At 57.1% G+C, this 23,197-nt stretch overlaps 1 protein-coding gene across 1 annotated transcript in view; it reads left to right on the forward strand.

Annotated features, from left to right (window-relative positions):
* LOC140404604 (chromodomain-helicase-DNA-binding protein 3-like) overlaps positions 1–22,987 on the forward strand; it is a 209,473-nt gene extending 186,486 nt beyond the window's left edge. The window contains exons 26-27 of the mRNA XM_072493205.1: positions 22,581–22,718; positions 22,890–22,987. Of these exons, the coding sequence (XP_072349306.1) occupies positions 22,581–22,718; positions 22,890–22,987 (236 nt within the window). The remainder of the gene's footprint in view (positions 1–22,580; positions 22,719–22,889) is intronic.
* Positions 22,988–23,197: the final 210 nt, after the last annotated feature.

Here is a 23,197-nt window from a genome sequence, read left to right on the forward strand (position 1 = left end):
TATGGGGAGCTGGGGGACATGGGCAGGGTATTAAATCTGTATGTGGAGCTGGCGGACATGGGGAGGGTGTTAAATCTGTATGGGGAGCTGGCGGACATGGGCAGGGTGTTAAATCTGTATGGGGAACTGGCGGACATGGGCAGGGTGTTAAATCTGTATGTGGAGCTGGCGGACATGGGCAGGGTGTTAAATCTGTATGGGGAACTGGCGGACATGGGCAGGGTGTTAAATCTGTATGGGGAGCTGGTGGACATGGGCAGGGTGTTAAATCTGTATGGGGAGCTGGCGGACATGGGCAGGGTGTTAAATCTGTATGTGGAGCTGGCGGACATGGGCAGGGTGTTAAATCTGTATGGGGAGCTGGGGGACATGGGGGATGGTGTTAAATCTGTATGGGGAGCTGGCGGACATGGGCAGGGTGTTAAATCTGTATGTGGAGCTGGCGGACATGGGCAGGGTGTTAAATCTGTATGTGGAGCTGGCGGACATGGGCAGGATGTTAAATCTGTATGTGTAGCTGGGGGACATGGGCAGGGCGTTAAATCTGTATGTGGAGCTGGGGGACATGGGCAGGGTGTTAAATCTGTATGGGGAGCTGGCGGACATGGGCAGGGTGTTAAATCTGTATGTGTAGCTGGCGGACATGGGCAGGGTGTTAAATCTGTATGGGGAGCTGGTAGACATGGGCAGGGTGTTAAATCTGTATGGGGAGCTGGCGGACATGGGCAGGGTGTTAAATCTGTATGTGGAGCTGGCGGACATGGGGGACGGTGTTAAATCTGTATGGGGAGCTGGCGGACATGGGCAGGGTGTTAAATCTGTATGGGGAGCTGGTGGACATGGGCAGGGTGTTATATCTGTATGTGGAGCTGGCGGACATGGGGGACGGTGTTAAATCTGTATGGGGAGCTGGTGGACATGGGCAGGGTGTTATATCTGTATGTGGAGCTGGCGGACATGGGGGACGGTGTTAAATCTGTATGGGGAGCTGGCGGACATGGGCAGGGTGTTAAATCTGTATGGGGAGCTGGCGGACATGGGCAGGGTGTTAAATCTGTATGGGGAGCTGGTGGACATGGGGAGGGTGTTAAATCTGTATGGGGAGCTGGCGGACATGGGCAGGGTGTTAAATCTGTATGGGGAGCTGGGGGACATGGGCAGGGTGTTAAATCTGTATGTGGAGCTGGCGGACATGGGCAGGGTGTTAAATCTGTATGGGGAGCTGGGGGACATGGGGAGGGTGTTAAATCTGTATGGGGAGCTGGCGGACATGGGGAGGGTGTTAAATCTGTATGTGGAGCTGGGGGACATGGGGGACGGTGTTAAATCTGTATGGGGAGCTGGTGGACATGGGGGAGGGAGTTAAATTTGTATGTGGAGCTGGGGGACATGGACAGGGTGTTAAATCTGTATGGGGAGCTGGGGGACATGGGCAGGGTGTTAAATCTGTATGGGGAGCTGGGGGACATGGGGATGGTGTTAAATCTGTATGGGGAGCTGGGGGACAGGGGAGGGTGTTAAATCTGTATGGGGAGCTGGGGGACATGGGGAGGGTGTTAAATCTGTATGGGGAGCTGGCGGACATGGGCAGGGTGTTAAATCTGTATGGGGAGCTGGGGGACATGGGCAGGGTGTTAAATCTGTATGTGGAGCTGGGGGACGTGGGCAGGGTGTTAAATCTGTATGGGGAGCTGGGGGACATGGGGAGGGTGTTAAATCTGTATGGGGAGCTGGCGGACATGGGCAGGGTGTTAAATCTATGTGGAGCTGGGGGACATGGGGGACGGTGCTAAATCTGTATGGGGAGCTGGCGGACATGGGGGACGGTGTTAAATCTGTATGGGGAGCTGGGGGACATGGGGAGGGTGTTAAATCTGTATGGGGAGCTGGGGGACATGGGGGACGGTGTTAAATCTGTATGGGGAGCTGGGGGACATGGGGAGGGTGTTAAATCTGTATGGGGAGCTGGGGGACGTGGGCAGGGTGTTAAATCTGTATGGGGAGCTGGGGGACATGGGCAGGGTGTTAAATCTGTATGGGGAGCTGGCGGACATGGGCAGGGTGTTAAATCTGTATGGGGAGCTGGCGGACATGGGCATGGTGTTAAATCTGTATGGGGAGCTGGGGGACATGGGCATGGTGTTAAATCTGTATGGGGAGCTGGCGGACATGGGGATGGTGTTAAATCTGTGTGGGGAGCTGGCGGACATGGGGATGGTGTTAAATCTGTATGGGGAGCTGGGGGACATGGGCATGGTGTTAAATCTGTATGGGGAGCTGGCGGACATGGGGAGGGTGTTAAATCTGTATGGGGAGCTGGGGGACATGGGCATGGTGTTAAATCTGTATGGGGAGCTGGCGGACATGGGGATGGTGTTAAATCTGTATGGGGAGCTGGGGGACATGGGCATGGTGTTAAATCTGTATGGGGAGCTGGCGGACATGGGCAGGGTGTTAAATCTGTATGGGGAGCTGGGGGACATGGGCATGGTGTTAAATCTATGTGGAGCTGGCGGACATGGGCAGGGTGTTAAATCTGTATGGGGAGCTGGGGGACATGGGGGATGGTGTTAAATCTGTATGGGGAGCTGGTGGACATGGGCAGGGTGTTAAATCTGTATGGGGAGCTGGCGGACATGGGGAGGGTGTTAAATCTGTATGGGGAGCTGGGGGACATGGGGGACGGTGTTAAATCTGTATGGGGAGCTGGTGGACATGGGCAGGGTGTTAAATCTGTATGGGGAGCTGGGGGACATGGGGGACGGTGTTAAATCTGTATGGGGAGCTGGCGGACATGGGCAGGGTGTTAAATCTGTATGGGGAGCTGGCGGACATGGGGAGGGTGTTAAATCTGTATGGGGAGCTGGCGGACATGGGCAGGGTGTTAAATCTGTATGGGGAGCTGGCGGACATGGGCAGGGTGTTAAATCTATGTGGAGCTGGGGGACATGGGCAGGGTGTTAAATCTGTATGTGGAGCTGGCGGACATGGGGGACGGTGTTAAATCTGTATGGGGAGCTGGGGGACATGGGCAGGGTGTTAAATCTGTATGTGGAGCTGGGGGACATGGGGGACGGTGTTAAATCTGTATGGGGAGCTGGGGGACATGGCGAGGGTGTTAAATCTGTATGGGGAGCTGGCGGACATGGGGAGGGTGTTAAATCTGTATGGGGAGCTGGGGGACATGGGCAGGGTGTTAAATCTGTATGGGGAGCTGGCGGACATGGGGACGGTGTTAAATCTGTATGGGGAGCTGGGGGACATGGGGAGGGTGTTAAATCTGTATGGGGAGCTGGCGGACATGGGCAGGGTGTTAAATCTGTATGGGGAGCTGGGGGACATGGGCAGGGTGTTAAATCTGTATGGGGAGCTGGGGGACATGGGCAGGGTGTTAAATCTGTATGTGGAGCTGGCGGACATGGGCAGGGTGTTAAATCTGTATGGGGAGCTGGCGGACATGGGCAGGGTGTTAAATCTATGTGGAGCTGGGGGACATGGGCAGGGTGTTAAATCTGTATGGGGAGCTGGCGGACATGGGCAGGGTGTTAAATCTGTATGTGGAGCTGGCGGACATGGGCAGGGTGTTAAATCTGTATGTGGAGCTGGGGGACATGGGGGACGGTGTTAAATCTGTATGGGGAGCTGGGGGACATGGGCAGGGTGTTAAATCTGTATGGGGAGCTGGCGGACATGGGCAGGGTGTTAAATCTATGTGGAGCTGGCGGACATGGGCAGGGTGTTAAATCTGTATGTGGAGCTGGTGGACATGGGCAGGGTGTTAAATCTGTATGTGGAGCTGGTGGACATGGGCAGGGTGTTAAATCTGTATGTGGAGCTGGTGGACATGGGCAGGGTGTTAAATCTGTATGTGGAGCTGGTGGACATGGGCAGGGTGTTAAATCTGTATGGGGAGCTGGGGGACATGGGCAGGGTGTTAAATCTGTATGGGGAGCTGGCGGAAATGGGCAGGGTGTTAAATCTGTATGGGGAGCTGGCGGACATGGGCAGGGTGTTAAATCTGTATGGGGAGCTGGCGGACATGGGCAGGGTGTTAAATCTATGTGGAGCTGGGGGACATGGGCAGGGTGTTAAATCTGTATGTGGAGCTGGCGGACATGGGCAGGGTGTTAAATCTGTATGTGGAGCTGGCGGACATGGGGAGGGTGTTAAATCTGTATGGGGAGCTGGCGGACATGGGGAGAGTGTTAAATCTGTATGGGGAGCTGGGGGACATGGGGGACGGTGTTAAATCTGTATGGGGAGCTGGCGGACATGGGGAGGGTGTTAAATCTGTATGGGGAGCTGGGGGACATGGGCAGGGTGTTAAATCTGTATGGGGAGCTGGGGGACATGGGCAGGGTGTTAAATCTGTATGTGGAGCTGGGGGACATGGGCAGGGTGTTAAATCTGTATGGGGAGCTGGCGGACATGGGGAGAGTGTTAAATCTGTATGGGGAGCTGGGGGACATGGGGGACGGTGTTAAATCTGTATGGGGAGCTGGCGGACATGGGGAGGGTGTTAAATCTGTATGGGGAGCTGGGGGACATGGGCAGGGTGTTAAATCTGTATGGGGAGCTGGGGGACATGGGCAGGGTGTTAAATCTGTATGGGGAGCTGGCGGACATGGGCAGGGTGTTAAATCTGTATGGGGAGCTGGCGGACATGGGCAGGGTGTTAAATCTGTATGGGGAGCTGGCGGACATGGGCAGGGTGTTAAATCTGTATGGGGAGCTGGCGGACATGGGCAGGGTGTTAAATCTGTATGGGGAGCTGGGGGACATGGGCAGGGTATTAAATCTGTATGGGGAGCTGGGGGACATGGGCAGGGTGTTAAATCTATGTGGAGCTGGGGGACATGGGCAGGGTGTTAAATCTGTATGGGGAGCTGGCGGACATGGGCAGGGTGTTAAATCTGTATGGGGAGATGGGGGACATGGGCAGGGTGTTAAATCTGTATGGGGAGCTGGGGGACATGGGCAGGGTGTTAAATCTGTATGGGGAGCTGGGGGACATGGGCAGGGTGTTAAATCTATGTGGAGCTGGGGGACATGGGCAGGGTGTTAAATCTGTATGGGGAGCTGGCGGACATGGGCAGGGTGTTAAATCTGTATGGGGAGATGGGGGACATGGGCAGGGTGTTAAATCTGTATGGGGAGCTGGGGAACATGGGCAGGGTGTTAAATCTGTATGTGGAGCTGGGGGACATGGGCAGGGTGTTAAATCTGTATGGGGAGCTGGGGGACATGGGCAGGGTGTTAAATCTGTATGGGGAGATGGCGGACATGGGCAGGGTGTTAAATCTGTATGGGGAGCTGGCGGACATGGGCAGGGTGTTAAATCTGTATGGGGAGCTGGGGGACATGGGCAGGGTGTTAAATCTGTATGGGGAGCTGGCGGACATGGGGAGGGTGTTAAATCTGTATGGGGAGATGGCGGACATGGGCAGGGTGTTAAATCTGTATGGGGAGCTGGTGGACATGGGCAGGGTGTTAAATCTGTATGTGGAGCTGGGGGACATGGGCAGGGTGTTAAATCTGTATGGGGAGCTGGGGGACATGGGCAGGGTGTTAAATCTGTATGTGGAGCTGGGGGACATGGGCAGGGTGTTAAATCTGTATGGGGAGATGGCGGACATGGGCAGGGTGTTAAATCTGTATGGGGAGCTGGTGGACATGGGCAGGGTGTTAAATCTGTATGTGGAGCTGGGGGACATGGGCAGGGTGTTAAATCTGTATGGGGAGCTGGTGGACATGGGCAGGGTGTTAAATCTGTATGGGGAGCTGGGGGACATGGGCAGGGTGTTAAATCTGTATGGGGAGCTGGGGGACATGGGCAGGGTGTTAAATCTGTATGTGGAGCTGGGGGACATGGGCAGGGTGTTAAATCTGTATGTGGAGCTGGGGGACATGGGCAGGGTGTTAAATCTGTATGGGCAGCTGGCGGACATGGGCAGGGTGTTAAATCTGTATGGGGAGCTGGGGGATATGGGCAGGGTGTTAAATCTGTATGGGGAGCTGGGGGACATGGCGAGGGTGTTAAATCTGTATGGGGAGCTGGGGGACATGGCGAGGGTGTTAAATCTGTATGGGGAGCTGGCGGACATGGGCAGGGTGTTAAATCTGTATGTGGAGCTGGGGGACATGGGCAAGGTGTTAAATCTGTATGTGGAGCTGGCGGACATGGGGAGGGTGTTAAATCTGTATGTGGAGCTGGGGGACATGGGGAGGGTGTTAAATCTGTATGTGGAGCTGGTGGACATGGGCAGGGCGTTAAATCTGTATGTGGAGCTGGCGGACATGGGGATGGTGTTAAATCTGTATGGGGAGCTGGCGGACATGGGCAGGGCGTTAAATCTGTATGGGGAGCTGGCGGACATGGGCAGGGTGTTAAATCTGTATGGGGAGCTGGGGGACATGGGGGACGGTGTTAAATCTATGTGGAGCTGGCGGACATGGGGAGGGTGTTAAATCTGTATGGGGAGCTGGGGGACATGGGCAGGGTGTTAAATCTGTATGGGGAGCTGGCGGACATGGGCAGGGTGTTAAATCTGTATGTGGAGCTGGCGGACATGGGCAGGGTGTTAAATCTGTATGGGGAGCTGGCGGACATGGGCAGGGTGTTAAATCTGTATGTGGAGCTGGCGGACATGGGGGATGGTGTTAAATCTGTATGGGGAGCTGGCGGACATGGGCAGGGTGTTAAATCTGTATGGGGAGCTGGCGGACATGGGCAGGGTGTTAAATCTGTATGGGGAGCTGGCGGACATGGGGGACGGTGTTAAATCTGTATGGGGAGCTGGGGGACATGGGCAGGGTGTTAAATCTGTATGGGGAGCTGGCGGACATGGGCAGGGTGTTAAATCTGTATGTGGAGCTGGCGGACATGGGCAGGGTGTTAAATCTGTATGGGGAGCTGGGGGACATGGGCAGGGTATTAAATCTGTATGTGGAGCTGGGGGACATGGGCAGGGTGTTAAATCTGTATGGGGAGCTGGGGGACATGGGCAGGGTATTAAATCTGTATGTGGAGCTGGGGGACATGGGCAGGGTGTTAAATCTGTATGGGGAGCTGGCGGACATGGGCAGGGTGTTAAATCTGTATGGGGAGCTGGCGGACATGGGCAGGGTGTTAAATCTGTATGGGGAGCTGGCGGACATGGGGGACGGTGTTAAATCTGTATGGGGAGCTGGGGGACATGGGCAGGGTGTTAAATCTGTATGTGGAGCTGGCGGACATGGGCAGGGTGTTAAATCTGTATGGGGAGCTGGCGGACATGGGCAGGGTGTTAAATCTGTATGTGGAGCTGGCGGACATGGGGGATGGTGTTAAATCTGTATGGGGAGCTGGCGGACATGGGCAGGGTGTTAAATCTGTATGGGGAGCTGGCGGACATGGGCAGGGTGTTAAATCTGTATGGGGAGCTGGCGGACATGGGGGACGGTGTTAAATCTGTATGGGGAGCTGGGGGACATGGGCAGGGTGTTAAATCTGTATGGGGAGCTGGCGGACATGGGCAGGGTGTTAAATCTGTATGTGGAGCTGGCGGACATGGGCAGGGTGTTAAATCTGTATGGGGAGCTGGGGGACATGGGCAGGGTATTAAATCTGTATGTGGAGCTGGGGGACATGGGCAGGGTGTTAAATCTGTATGGGGAGCTGGGGGACATGGGCAGGGTATTAAATCTGTATGTGGAGCTGGGGGACATGGGCAGGGTGTTAAATCTGTATGGGGAGCTGGCGGACATGGGCAGGGTGTTAAATCTGTATGGGGAGCTGGCGGACATGGGCAGGGTGTTAAATCTGTATGGGGAGCTGGCGGACATGGGGGACGGTGTTAAATCTGTATGGGGAGCTGGGGGACATGGGCAGGGTGTTAAATCTGTATGGGGAGCTGGCGGACATGGGCAGGGTGTTAAATCTGTATGGGGAGCTGGGGGACATGGGCAGGGTGTTAAATCTGTATGTGGAGCTGGGGGACATGGGCAGTGTGTTAAATCTGTATGGGGAGCTGGGGGACATGGGCAGGGTGTTAAATCTGTATGGGGAGCTGGCGGACATGGGCAGGGTGTTAAATCTGTATGGGGAGCTGGGGGACATGGGCAGGGTGTTAAATCTGTATGTGGAGCTGGGGGACATGGGCAGTGTGTTAAATCTGTATGGGGAGCTGGGGGACATGGGCAGGGTGTTAAATCTGTATGTGGAGCTGGGGGACATGGGGGAGGGTGTTAAATCTGTATGGGGAGCTGGCGGACATGGGCAGGGTGTTAAATCTGTATGGGGAGCTGGGGGACATGGGCAGGGTGTTAAATCTGTATGGGGAGCTGGGGGACATGGGCAGGGTGTTAAATCTGTATGGGGAGCTGGCGGACATGGGCAGGGTGTTAAATCTGTATGGGGAGCTGGGGGACATGGGCAGGGTGTTAAATCTGTATGTGGAGCAGGCGGACATGGGCAGGGTGTTAAATCTGTATGTGGAGCAGGCGGACATGGGCAGGGTGTTAAATCTGTATGGGGAGCTGGGGGACATGGGCAGGGTGTTAAATCTGTATGGGGAGCTGGCGGACATGGGCAGGGTGTTAAATCTGTATGGGGAGCTGGCGGACATGGGGGACGGTGTTAAATCTGTATGGGGAGCTGGGGGACATGGGCAGGGTGTTAAATCTGTATGGGGAGCTGGGGGACATGGGCAGGGTGTTAAATCTGTATGGGGAGCTGGGGGACATGGTGGAGGGTGTTAAATCTGTTTGTGGAGCTGGGGGACATGGGCAGGGTGTTAAATCTGTATGGGGAGCTGGCGGACATGGGCAGGGTGTTAAATCTGTATGGGGAGCTGGGGGACATGGGCAGGGTGTTAAATCTGTATGTGGAGCTGGGGGACATGGGCAGGGTGTTAAATCTGTATGGGGAGCTGGCGGACATGGGCAGGGTGTTAAATCTGTATGTGGAGCTGGCGGACATGGGGACGGTGTTAAATCTGTATGGGCAGCTGGGGGACATGGGCAGGGTGTTAAATCTGTATGTGGAGCTGGCGGACATGGGGAGGGTGTTAAATCTGTATGGGGAGCTGGCGGACATGGGGAGGGTGTTAAATCTGTATGGGGAGCTGGCGGACATGGGCAGGGTGTTAAATCTGTATGGGGAGCTGGGGGACATGGGCAGGGTGTGAAATCTGTATGGGGAGCTGGCGGACATGGGGGATGGTGTTAAATCTGTATGGGGAGCTGGGGGACATGGGCAGGGTGTTAAATCTGTATGGGGAGCTGGGGGACATGGGCAGGGTGTTAAATCTGTATGGGGAGCTGGCGGACATGGGCAGGGTGTTAAATCTGTATGGGGAGCTGGGGGACATGGGCAGGGTGTGAAATCTGTATGGGGAGCTGGCGGACATGGGGGATGGTGTTAAATCTGTATGGGGAGCTGGGGGACATGGGCAGGGTGTTAAATCTGTATGGGGAGCTGGGGGACATGGGCAGGGTGTTAAATCTGTATGGGGAGCTGGGGGACATGGGCAGGGTGTTAAATCTGTATGGGGAGCTGGGGGACATGGGCAGGGTGTTAAATCTGTATGTGGAGCTGGTGGACATGGGCAGGGTGTTAAATCTGTATGGGGAGCTGGTGGACATGGGCAGGGTGTTAAATCTGTATGTGGAGCTGGGGGACATGGGCAGGGTGTTAAATCTGTATGGGGAGCTGGGGGACATGGGCAGGGTGTTAAATCTGTATGTGGAGCTGGCGGACATGGGGAGGGTGTTAAATCTGTATGTGGAGCTGGTGGACATGGGCAGGGTGTTAAATCTGTATGGGGAGCTGGGGGACATGGGGGACGGTGTTAAATCTGTATGGGGAGCTGGCGGACATGGGGAGGGTGTTAAATCTGTATGGGGAGCTGGGGGACATGGGCAGGGTGTTAAATCTGTATGGGGAGCTGGCGGACATGGGGGATGGTGTTAAATCTGTATGTGGAGCTGGCGGACATGGGGGACGGTGTTAAATCTGTATGTGGAGCTGGCGGACATGGGGGATGGTGTTAAATCTGTATGGGGAGCTGGCGGACATGGGCAGGGTGTTAAATCTGTATGGGGAGCTGGGGGACATGGGGGATGGTGTTAAATCTGTATGGGGAGCTGGCGGACATGGGGGATGGTGTTAAATCTGTATGTGGAGCTGGCGGACATGGGGGATGGTGTTAAATCTGTATGGGGAGCTGGCGGACATGGGCAGGGTGTTAAATCTGTATGGGGAGCTGGGGGACATGGGGAGGGTGTTAAATCTGTATGGGGAGCTGGCGGACATGGGCAGGGTGTTAAATCTGTATGGGGAGCTGGCGGACATGGGCAGGGTGTTAAATCTGTATGGGGAGCTGGCGGACATGGGCAGGGTGTTAAATCTGTATGGGGAGCTGGCGGACATGGGCAGGGTGTTAAATCTGTATGTGGAGCTGGCGGACATGGGGGACGGTGTTAAATCTGTATGTGGAGCTGGCGGACATGGGGGATGGTGTTAAATCTGGATGGGGAGCTGGCGGACATGGGCAGGGTGTTAAATCTGTATGGGGAGCTGGGGGACATGGGGGATGGTGTTAAATCTGTATGGGGAGCTGGTGGACATGGGCAGGGTGTTAAATCTGTATGGGGAGCTGGTGGACATGGGCAGGGTGTTAAATCTGTATGGGGAGCTGGGGGACATGGGGGATGGTGTTAAATCTGTATGGGGAGCTGGGGGACATGGGCAGGGTGTTAAATCTGTATGTGGAGCTGGGGGACATGGGCAGGGTGTTAAATCTGTATGTGGAGCTGGGGGACATGGGCAGGGTGTTAAATCTGTATGGGGAGCTGGCGGACATGGGGGATGGTGTTAAATCTGTATGTGGAGCTGGTGGACATGGGGAGGGTGTTAAATCTGTATGTGGAGCTGGCGGACATGGGCAGGGTGTTAAATCTGTATGTGGAGCTGGGGGACATGGGCAGGGTGTTAAATCTCTATGTGGAGCTGGGGGACATGGGCAGGGTGTTAAATCTGTATGGGGAGCTGGCGGACATGGGCAGGGTGTTAAATCTGTATGTGGAGCTGGGGGACATGGGCAGGGTGTTAAATCTGTATGTGGAGCTGGCGGACATGGGCAGGGTGTTAAATCTGTATGTGGAGCTGGCGGACATGGGGGATGGTGTTAAATCTGTATGGGGAGCTGGGGGACATGGGCAGGGTGTTAAATCTGTATGGGGAGCTGGCGGACATGGGGGATGGTGTTAAATCTGTATGGGGAGCTGGGGGACATGGGCAGGGTGTTAAATCTGTATGGGGAGCTGGGGGACATGGGCAGGGTGTTAAATCTGTATGTGGAGCTGGCGGACATGGGCAGGATGTTAAATCTGTATGTGGAGCTGGCGGACATGGGCAGGGTGTTAAATCTGTATGGGGAGCTGGCGGACATGGGCAGGGTGTTAAATCTGTATGGGGAGCTGGGGGACATGGGCAGGGTGTTAAATCTGTATGGGGAGCTGGCGGACATGGGCAGGGTGTTAAATCTGTATGGGGAGCTGGCGGACATGGGCAGGGTGCTAAATCTGTATGTGGAGCTGGGGGACATGGGCAGGGTGTTAAATCTGTATGGGGAGCTGGGGGACATGGGGAGGGTGTTAAATCTGTATGGGGAGCTGGGGGACATGGGCAGGGTGTTAAATCTGTATGGGGAGCTGGCGGACATGGGCAGGGTGTTAAATCTATGTGGAGCTGGGGGACATGGGCAGGGTGTTAAATCTGTATGGGGAGCTGGGGGACATGGGGAGGGTGTTAAATCTGTATGTGGAGCTGGCGGACATGGGGGACGGTGTTAAATCTGTATGGGGAGCTGGGGGACATGGGCAGGGTGTTAAATCTGTATGGGGAGCTGGCGGACATGGGCAGGGTGTTAAATCTGTATGGGGAGCTGGCGGACATGGGGGACGGTGTTAAATCTGTATGGGGAGCTGGAGGACATGGGGGTTGGTGTTAAATCTGTATGGGGAGCTGGGGGACATGGGGAGGGTGTTAAATCTGTATGGGGAGCTGGCGGACATGGGGAGGGTGTTAAATCTGTATGGGGAGCTGGGGGACATGGGGAGGGTGTTAAATCTGTATGGGGAGCTGGTGGATATGGGGAGGGTGTTAAATCTGTATGGGGAGCTGGGGGACATGGGCAGGGTGTTAAATCTGTATGGGGAGCTGGGGGACATGGGGAGGGTGTTAAATCTGTATGGGGAGCTGGCGGACATGGGGGAGGGTGTTAAATCTGTATGTGGAGCTGGCGGACATGGGCAGGGTGTTAAATCTGTATGTGGAGCTGGGGGACATGGGGAGGGTGTTAAATCTGTATGTGGAGCTGGCGGACATGGGCAGGGTGTTAAATCTGTATGGGGAGCTGGGGGACATGGGGAGGGTGTTAAATCTGTATGGGGAGCTGGCGGACATGGGGGAGGGTGTTAAATCTGTATGTGGAGCTGGCGGACATGGGCAGGGTGTTAAATCTGTATGTGGAGCTGGGGGACATGGGGAGGGTGTTAAATCTGTATGTGGAGCTGGGGGACATGGGCAGGGTGTTAAATCTGTATGGGGAGCTGGGGGACATGGGCAGGGTATTAAATCTGTATGTGGAGCTGGGGGACATGGGCAGGGTGTTAAATCTGTATGGGGAGCTGGCGGACATGGGCAGGGTGTTAAATCTGTATGGGGAGCTGGCGGACATGGGCAGGGTGTTAAATCTGTATGGGGAGCTGGCGGACATGGGGGACGGTGTTAAATCTGTATGGGGAGCTGGGGGACATGGGCAGGGTGTTAAATCTGTATGGGGAGCTGGCGGACATGGGCAGGGTGTTAAATCTGTATGGGGAGCTGGGGGACATGGGCAGGGTGTTAAATCTGTATGTGGAGCTGGGGGACATGGGCAGTGTGTTAAATCTGTATGGGGAGCTGGGGGACATGGGCAGGGTGTTAAATCTGTATGGGGAGCTGGCGGACATGGGCAGGGTGTTAAATCTGTATGGGGAGCTGGGGGACATGGGCAGGGTGTTAAATCTGTATGTGGAGCTGGGGGACATGGGCAGTGTGTTAAATCTGTATGGGGAGCTGGGGGACATGGGCAGGGTGTTAAATCTGTATGTGGAGCTGGGGGACATGGGGGAGGGTGTTAAATCTGTATGGGGAGCTGGCGGACATGGGCAGGGTGTTAAATCTGTATGGGGAGCTGGGGGACATGGGCAGGGTGTTAAATCTGTATGGGGAGCTGGGGGACATGGGCAGGGTGTTAAATCTGTATGGGGAGCTGGCGGACATGGGCAGGGTGTTAAATCTGTATGGGGAGCTGGGGGACATGGGCAGGGTGTTAAATCTGTATGTGGAGCAGGCGGACATGGGCAGGGTGTTAAATCTGTATGTGGAGCAGGCGGACATGGGCAGGGTGTTAAATCTGTATGGGGAGCTGGGGGACATGGGCAGGGTGTTAAATCTGTATGGGGAGCTGGCGGACATGGGCAGGGTGTTAAATCTGTATGGGGAGCTGGCGGACATGGGGGACGGTGTTAAATCTGTATGGGGAGCTGGGGGACATGGGCAGGGTGTTAAATCTGTATGGGGAGCTGGGGGACATGGGCAGGGTGTTAAATCTGTATGGGGAGCTGGGGGACATGGTGGAGGGTGTTAAATCTGTATGTGGAGCTGGGGGACATGGGCAGGGTGTTAAATCTGTATGGGGAGCTGGCGGACATGGGCAGGGTGTTAAATCTGTATGGGGAGCTGGGGGACATGGGCAGGGTGTTAAATCTGTATGTGGAGCTGGGGGACATGGGCAGGGTGTTAAATCTGTATGGGGAGCTGGCGGACATGGGCAGGGTGTTAAATCTGTATGTGGAGCTGGCGGACATGGGGACGGTGTTAAATCTGTATGGGCAGCTGGGGGACATGGGCAGGGTGTTAAATCTGTATGTGGAGCTGGCGGACATGGGGAGGGTGTTAAATCTGTATGGGGAGCTGGCGGACATGGGGAGGGTGTTAAATCTGTATGGGGAGCTGGCGGACATGGGCAGGGTGTTAAATCTGTATGGGGAGCTGGGGGACATGGGCAGGGTGTGAAATCTGTATGGGGAGCTGGCGGACATGGGGGATGGTGTTAAATCTGTATGGGGAGCTGGGGGACATGGGCAGGGTGTTAAATCTGTATGGGGAGCTGGGGGACATGGGCAGGGTGTTAAATCTGTATGGGGAGCTGGCGGACATGGGCAGGGTGTTAAATCTGTATGGGGAGCTGGGGGACATGGGCAGGGTGTGAAATCTGTATGGGGAGCTGGCGGACATGGGGGATGGTGTTAAATCTGTATGGGGAGCTGGGGGACATGGGCAGGGTGTTAAATCTGTATGGGGAGCTGGGGGACATGGGCAGGGTGTTAAATCTGTATGGGGAGCTGGGGGACATGGGCAGGGTGTTAAATCTGTATGGGGAGCTGGGGGACATGGGCAGGGTGTTAAATCTGTATGTGGAGCTGGTGGACATGGGCAGGGTGTTAAATCTGTATGGGGAGCTGGTGGACATGGGCAGGGTGTTAAATCTGTATGTGGAGCTGGGGGACATGGGCAGGGTGTTAAATCTGTATGGGGAGCTGGGGGACATGGGCAGGGTGTTAAATCTGTATGGGGAGCTGGGGGACATGGGGGACGGTGTTAAATCTGTATGGGGAGCTGGCGGACATGGGGAGGGTGTTAAATCTGTATGGGGAGCTGGGGGACATGGGCAGGGTGTTAAATCTGTATGGGGAGCTGGCGGACATGGGGGATGGTGTTAAATCTGTATGTGGAGCTGGCGGACATGGGGGACGGTGTTAAATCTGTATGTGGAGCTGGCGGACATGGGGGATGGTGTTAAATCTGTATGGGGAGCTGGCGGACATGGGCAGGGTGTTAAATCTGTATGGGGAGCTGGGGGACATGGGGGATGGTGTTAAATCTGTATGGGGAGCTGGCGGACATGGGGGATGGTGTTAAATCTGTATGTGGAGCTGGCGGACATGGGGGATGGTGTTAAATCTGTATGGGGAGCTGGCGGACATGGGCAGGGTGTTAAATCTGTATGGGGAGCTGGGGGACATGGGGAGGGTGTTAAACCTGTATGGGGAGCTGGCGGACATGGGCAGGGTGTTAAATCTGTATGGGGAGCTGGCGGACATGGGCAGGGTGTTAAATCTGTATGGGGAGCTGGCGGACATGGGCAGGGTGTTAAATCTGTATGTGGAGCTGGCGGACATGGGGGACGGTGTTAAATCTGTATGTGGAGCTGGCGGACATGGGGGATGGTGTTAAATCTGTATGGGGAGCTGGCGGACATGGGCAGGGTGTTAAATCTGTATGGGGAGCTGGGGGACATGGGGGATGGTGTTAAATCTGTATGGGGAGCTGGTGGACATGGGCAGGGTGTTAAATCTGTATGGGGAGCTGGTGGACATGGGCAGGGTGTTAAATCTGTATGGGGAGCTGGGGGACATGGGGGATGGTGTTAAATCTGTATGGGGAGCTGGGGGACATGGGCAGGGTGTTAAATCTGTATGTGGAGCTGGGGGACATGGGCAGGGTGTTAAATCTGTATGTGGAGCTGGGGGACATGGGCAGGGTGTTAAATCTGTATGGGGAGCTGGCGGACATGGGGGATGGTGTTAAATCTGTATGTGGAGCTGGGGGACATGGGGAGGGTGTTAAATCTGTATGTGGAGCTGGGGGACATGGGCAGGGTGTTAAATCTCTATGTGGAGCTGGGGGACATGGGCAGGGTGTTAAATCTGTATGGGGAGCTGGCGGACATGGGCAGGGTGTTAAATCTGTATGTGGAGCTGGGGGACATGGGCAGGGTGTTAAATCTGTATGTGGAGCTGGCGGACATGGGCAGGGTGTTAAATCTGTATGTGGAGCTGGCGGACATGGGGGATGGTGTTAAATCTGTATGGGGAGCTGGGGGACATGGGCAGGGTGTTAAATCTGTATGGGGAGCTGGCGGACATGGGGGATGGTGTTAAATCTGTATGGGGAGCTGGGGGACATGGGCAGGGTGTTAAATCTGTATGGGGAGCTGGCGGACATGGGCAGGGTGTTAAATCTGTATGGGGAGCTGGCGGACATGGGCAGGGTGTTAAATCTGTATGTGGAGCTGGCGGACATGGGCAGGGTGTTAAATCTGTATGGGGAGCTGGGGGACATGGGCAGGGTGTTAAATCTGTATGTGGAGCTGGCGGACATGGGCAGGATGTTAAATCTGTATGTGGAGCTGGCGGACATGGGCAGGGTGTTAAATCTGTATGGGGAGCTGGCGGACATGGGCAGGGTGTTAAATCTGTATGGGGAGCTGGGGGACATGGGCAGGGTGTTAAATCTGTATGGGGAGCTGGCGGACATGGGCAGGGTGTTAAATCTGTATGGGGAGCTGGCGGACATGGGCAGGGTGCTAAATCTGTATGTGGAGCTGGGGGACATGGGCAGGGTGTTAAATCTGTATGGGGAGCTGGGGGACATGGGGAGGGTGTTAAATCTGTATGGGGAGCTGGGGGACATGGGCAGGGTGTTAAATCTGTATGGGGAGCTGGCGGACATGGGCAGGGTGTTAAATCTATGTGGAGCTGGGGGACATGGGCAGGGTGTTAAATCTGTATGGGGAGCTGGGGGACATGGGGAGGGTGTTAAATCTGTATGTGGAGCTGGCGGACATGGGGGACGGTGTTAAATCTGTATGTGGAGCTGGGGGACATGGGCAGGGTGTTAAATCTGTATGGGGAGCTGGGGGACATGGGCAGGGTGTTAAATCTGTATGGGGAGCTGGCGGACATGGGCAGGGTGTTAAATCTGTATGGGGAGCTGGCGGACATGGGGGACGGTGTTAAATCTGTATGGGGAGCTGGGGGACATGGGGGTTGGTGTTAAATCTGTATGGGGAGCTGGGGGACATGGGGAGGGTGTTAAATCTGTATGGGGAGCTGGGGGACATGGGGAGGGTGTTAAATCTGTATGTGGAGCTGGCGGACATGGGCAGGGTGTTAAATCTGTATGGGGAGCTGGGGGACATGGGGAGGGTGTTAAATCTGTATGGGGAGCTGGCGGACATGGGGGAGGGTGTTAAATCTGTATGTGGAGCTGGCGGACATGGGCAGGGTGTTAAATCTGTATGTGGAGCTGGGGGACATGGGGAGGGTGTTAAATCTGTATGGGGAGCTGGTGGATATGGGGAGGGTGTTAAATCTGTATGGGGAGCTGGCGGACATGGGCAGGGTGTTAAATCTGTATGTGGAGCTGGCGGACATGGGGAGGGTGTTAAATCTGTATGTGGAGCTGGGGGACATGGGCAGGGTGTTAAATCTGTATGGGGAGCTGGGGGACATGGGGAGGGTGTTAAATCTGTATGGGGAGCTGGTGGATATGGGGAGGGTGTTAAATCTGTATGGGGAGCTGGGGGACATGGGCAGGGTGTTAAATCTGTATGGGGAGCTGGGGGACATGGGCAGGGTGTTAAATCTGTATGGGGAGCTGGCGGACATGGGCAGGGTGTTAAATCTGTATGGGGAGCTGGCGGACATGGGCAGGGTGTTAAATCTGTATGGGGAGCTGGGGGACTTGGGCAGGGTGTTAAATCTGTATGTGGAGCTGGGGGACATGGGCAGGGTGTTAAATCTGTATGGGGAGCTGGGGGATATGGGCAGGGTGTTAAATCTGTATGTGGAGCTGGCGGACATGGGGGATGGTGTTAAATCTGTATGGGGAGCTGGCGGACATGGGCATGGTGTTAAATCTGTATGTGGAGCTGGCGAACATGGGGGATGGTGTTAAATCTGTATGGGGAGCTGGCGGACATGGGCAGGGTGTTAAATCTGTATGGGGAGCTGGCGGACATGGGCAGGGTGTTAAATCTGTATGGGGAGCTGGGGGACATGGGGAGGGTGTTAAATCTGTATGGGGAGCTGGGGGACATGGGCAGGGTGTTAAATCTGTATGGGGAGCTGGCGGACATGGGCAGGGTGTTAAATCTGTATGGGGAGCTGGGGGACATGGGGAGGGTGTTAAATCTGTATGGGGAGCTGGGGGACATGGGGAGGGTGATAAATCTGTATGGGGAGCTTACGCTCCATTGATCCCTTTAGCCGCAAGGGCCACGCCCAGCTCTCTCTTGAATATATCCAATGAGCCGGCCCCAACAGCTTTCTGTGGGAGAGAATTCCACAAGTTCACAACTCTCGGAGTGAAGACGTTCTTCCTCATCCCAGTCCTGAATGGCTGACCCCTTATTCTTAGGTTGTGACCCTGAGTTCTGGATGCTCCCAACATCGGGAACATTCCTCCAGCATTGAGCCTGTCCAGTCCCATCAGGATTTTCTATGTTTCTGCGAGATCCCCTCTCGGTCTTCTAAACTCCAGTGAGTACAAGCCCAGTCCATCCGGTCTTTCCCCATATGTCAGTCCTGCCATCCCGGGAGTTAGTCTGGTGAACCTTCGCTGGACACCCTCAACAGCAAGAATGTCCTTCCTCAAACCAGGAGACCAAAACTGCCACAATACTCGAGGTGTGGCCTCACCAAGGCCCCCTATAACTGCAGAAAGACATCCCTACTCCTATACTCAAATCCTCTCGCTATGTCACAACTTCAAGGTGAGCGGTGGGAGGTTTAGGGGGGATTTGAGGAAAAGCCTTTTCCCCCAGAGGGTGGTGAGGGTCTGGAACACGCTGCCTGGGAGGGGGGTAGAAGCGGGTCTGGAACGCGCTGCCTGGGAGGGGGGTAGAGGCGGGTCTGGAACGTGCTGCCCGGGAGGGGGGGTAGAGGCGGGTCTGGAACGTGCTGCCTGGGAGGGGGGTAGAGGCGGGTCTGGAACGCGCTGCCTGGGAGGGGGGTAGAGGCGGGTCTGGAACGCGCTGCCTGGGAGGGGGGGAGAGGCGGGTCTGGAACGCGCTGCCTGGGAGGGGGGTAGAGACGGGTCTGGAACGCGCTGCCTGGGGGGGGGGGTAGAGGCGGGTCTGGAACGCGCTGCCTGGGAGGGTGGTGAGGGTCTGGAACGTGCTGCCTGGGAGGGGGGTAGAGGCGGGTCTGGAACGCGCTGCCTGGGGGGGGTAGAGTTGGGTCTGGAACGCGCTGCCTGGGAGGGGGGTGAGGGTCTGGAACGTGCTGCCTGGGAGGGGGGTGAGGGTCTGGAACGCGCTGCCTGGGAGGGGGGTAGAGGCGGGTCTGGAACATGCTGCCTGGGAGGGGGGTAGAGGCGGGTCTGGAACGCGCTGCCTGGGAGGGGGGTGAGGGTCTGGAACGTGCTGCCTGGGAGGGGGGTGAGGGTCTGGAACGCGCTGCCTGGGAGGGGGGTAGAGGCGGGTCTGGAACATGCTGCCTGGGAGGGGGGTAGAGGCGGGTCTGGAACGCGCTGCCTGGGAGGGGGGTAGAGGCGGGTCTGGAACGTGCTGCCTGGGAGGGGGGTAGAGGCGGGTCTGGAACGCGCTGCCTGGGGGGGGGTAGAGGTGGGTCTGGAACGCGCTGCCTGGGAGGGGGGTGAGGGTCTGGAACGTGCTGTCTGGGAGGGGGGTGAGGGTCTGGAACGCGCTGCCTGGGAGGGGGGTAGAGGCGGGTCTGGAACATGCTGCCTGGGAGGGGGGTAGAGGCGGGTCTGGAACGCGCTGCCTGGGAGGGGGGTGAGGGTCTGGAACGTGCTGCCTGGGAGGGGGGTGAGGGTCTGGAACGCGCTGCCTGGGAGGGGGGTAGAGGCGGGTCTGGAACATGCTGCCTGGGAGGGGGGTAGAGGCGGGTCTGGAACGTGCTGCCTGGGAGGGGGTAGAGGCGGGTCTGGAACGCGCTGCCTGGGAGGGGGGAGAGGCGGGTCTGGAACGCGCTGCCTGGGAGGGGGGAGAGGCGGGTCTGGAACGCGCTGCCTGGGAGGGTGGTGAGGGTCTGGAACGTGCTGCCTGGGAGGGGGGTAGAGGCGGGTCTGGAACGTGCTGCCTGGGAGGGGGGGAGAGGCGGGTCTGGAACGCACGGCCTGGGAGGGGGGTAGAGGCGGGTCTGGAACGCGCTGCCTGGGAGGGGGGTAGAGGCGGGTCTGGAACGCGCTGCCTGGGAGGGGGATAGAGGCGGGTCTGGAACGCGCTGCCTGGGAGGGGGGGTAGAGGCGGGTCTGGAACGCGCTGCCTGGGAGGGGGGTGAGGGTCTGGAACGTGCTGCCTGGGAGGGGGGTAGAGGCGGGTCTGGAACGCGCTGCCTGGGAGGGGGGGTAGAGGCGGGTCTGGAACGCGCTGCCTGGGAGGGGGGTGAGGGTCTGGAACGTGCTGCCTGGGAGGGGGGTAGAGGCGGGTCTGGAACGCGCTGCCTGGGAGGGGGGAGAGGCGGGTCTGGAACGCGCTGCCTGGGAGGGGGGTAGAGGCGGGTCTGGAACGTGCTGCCTGGGAGGGGGGTAGAGGCGGGTCTGGAACGCGCTGCCTGGGAGGGGGGTAGAGGCGGGTCTGGAACGCGCTGCCTGGGAGGGGGGTAGAGGCGGGTCTGGAACGTGCTGCCTGGGAGGGGGGTAGAGGCGGGTCTGGAACGCGCTGCCTGGGAGGGGGGTAGAGGCGGGTCTGGAACGCGCTGCCTGGGAGGGGGGTAGAGGCGGGTCTGGAACGTGCTGCCTGGGAGGGGGGTAGAGGCGGGTCTGGAACGCGCTGCCTGGGAGGGGGGTACAGGCGGGTCTGGAACGTGCTGCCTGGGAGGGGGGGAGAGGCGGGTCTGGAACGCGCTGCCTGGGAGGGGGGTAGAGGCGAGTCTGGAACGCGCTGCCTGGGAGGGGGGTGAGGGTCTGGAACGCGCTGCCTGGGAGGGGGGTAGAGGCGGGTCTGGAACGCGCTGCCTGGGAGGGGGGTGAGGGTCTGGAACGCGCTGCCTGGGAGGGGGTAGAGGCGGGTCTGGAACGCGCTGCCTGGGAGGGGGGGAGAGGCGGGTCTGGAACGCGCTGCCTGGGAGGGGGGTACAGGCGGGTCTGGAACGTGCTGCCTGGGAGGGGGGTAGAGGCGGGTCTGGAACGCGCTGCCTGGGAGGGGGGTAGAGGCGGGTCTGGAACGCGCTGCCTGGGAGGGGGGTGAGGGTCTGGAACGCGCTGCCTGGGGGGGGGGGGGGTGGGTAGAGGCGGGTCTGGAACGCGCTGCCTGGGAGGGGGCTACAGGCGGGTCTGGAACGTGCTGCCTGGGAGGGGGGTACAGGCGGGTCTGGAACGTGCTGCCTGGGAGGGGGGGAGAGGCGGGTCTGGAACGCGCTGCCTGGGAGGGGGGTAGAGGCGGGTCTGGAACGCGCTGCCTGGGAGGGGGGTAGAGGCGGGTCTGGAACGCGCTGCCTGGGAGGGGGGTAGAGGCGGGTCTGGAACGCGCTGCCTGGGAGGGGGGTAGAGGCGGGTCTGGAACGCGCTGCCTGGGAGGGGGGTAGAGGCGGGTCTGGAACGCACTGCCTGGGAGGGGGGTAGAGGCGGGTCTGGAACGCGCTGCCTGGGAGGGGGGTAGAGGCGGGTCTGGAACGCACTGCCTGGGAGGGGGGGAGAGGCGGGTCTGGAACGCGCTGCCTGGGAGGGGGGTAGAGGCGGGTTGCCTCACACCCTTTAAAAAGGACCCGGGTGAGCACTTGGCACGTCATTAGAAAGACGGAGGTTGAGGGGCGACCTGATAGAGGTCTACAAGATTATGAGGGGCATGGTTAGAGTGGATGGGCCGGCACTCTTTCCCAGGGTGGAGGGGAAGGTCACCAGGGGGCGTAGGTTTAAGGTCCGTGGGGCAAAGTTTAGAGGAGATGTGCGAGGCAGTTTTTTTACACAGAGGGTGGTGAGTGTCTGGAACGCGTTGCCAGGGGAGGTTGTGGAAACAGATACATTAACGGTGTTCAAAAGGCATCTCGGCAAACACATGGACAGGACGGGTATAGAGGGACACGGCACTAGGAAGTGCTGAGGGTTTTGGCCAAGGTTGGGATCATGACCGGTACAGGCTTGGAGGGCCGAAGGGCCTGTTCCTGTGCTGTAATGTCCTATATATTTTTTTAAAAATAACATTCCAGGCTATGGGCCAAGTGCTGGCAAATAGGATGAGGTAGACTGGTCAGGTGTTTTTCAGACTCGATGGGCTGCAGCAGGCAGATTGGTGAGGATGGCGTTGAAATGTTTCTGCTCCTTGCTAGTTCCCTCGCCGCCTGCCACAATCCCGGTCTGGCAGCAATGTCCTTCAGGGCTCGCTCGGTCAGTGGTGGTGCAAAATGCCCCCTGGAATGTTAATGATCGCCTTGTGCTCCGTGTCCATAGTTGGGCTCTACAGCAGGAGGTGGGTTTTGTGCAAATTGCTGTGTTCGCCTCTTGTACAACTCTGGTCAATTTAAACTCTGGAAACTCCACCTTTTGGGGCTGAAATTTCATTTATTTGCTGCCTGGAGTTTTAACATGGAGACATAATCACCGGAGCCAGCAATCTCCTCTATCACACGGTTCAAAGATTCAAGCTCCACTCGAAAGTGACTTTTGCGAGACGACCAATGTTATTATGCTGTAAAGTCGCAAGGATTCCAGTGCCTGTTTTTTTTTTGTTTTTTTTCTTAAACAGTCGGCAGTTTACAAAGACGAGTAATTGACCCGTTTCTGTCCAACTTTACAGAGTGGCAGGACGATGTGTCAGACAACCAGTCGGAATATTCTGTCGGTTCGGAGGAAGAAGATGAAGACTTTGACGAGAGGCCCGAAGGTGAGTTTGAAATTTTCACCCCCTCGATTGTGGACGGGCCGTTTGGCTTTTGTCTGTTTCGGATCCTCCAGGATTTGCGTCAAATGCTAATAGATTGGTCGATGCTGGCAGGTTGATTATTTTCCTTTGTCTCTCCCTCTCTCCTCTCTCTCCCCCCCCACCTCCCCACAGGTCGCAGGCAATCCAGGCGGCAGCTCCGGGGCGAGAAGGACAAACCGCTCCCACCTTTGTTGGCTCGAGTCGGTGGGAACATTGAGGTAAGTGGCTAGCGCAGGACGACGCGGGGCAGCCAGTGCGCACCGGCAGCTAGAATAGTTCCACGTTGCGATAGCAGAGAGTGACGGGCCGAATAACCGCCTGTGCTGTGTATCCCAATGGTCGGTGGACAATGATGGGACTCAATTGTGGCGGGGGGGGGGTCCTGCTGTCTCGGGGCGAAGGGAGAGCAGCGTCTGCACACATCCCACTACTTCTCACCG

This window comes from Scyliorhinus torazame, chromosome 31, assembly GCF_047496885.1.
Source record: "Scyliorhinus torazame isolate Kashiwa2021f chromosome 31, sScyTor2.1, whole genome shotgun sequence".
Taxonomy (NCBI): domain Eukaryota; kingdom Metazoa; phylum Chordata; class Chondrichthyes; order Carcharhiniformes; family Scyliorhinidae; genus Scyliorhinus; species Scyliorhinus torazame.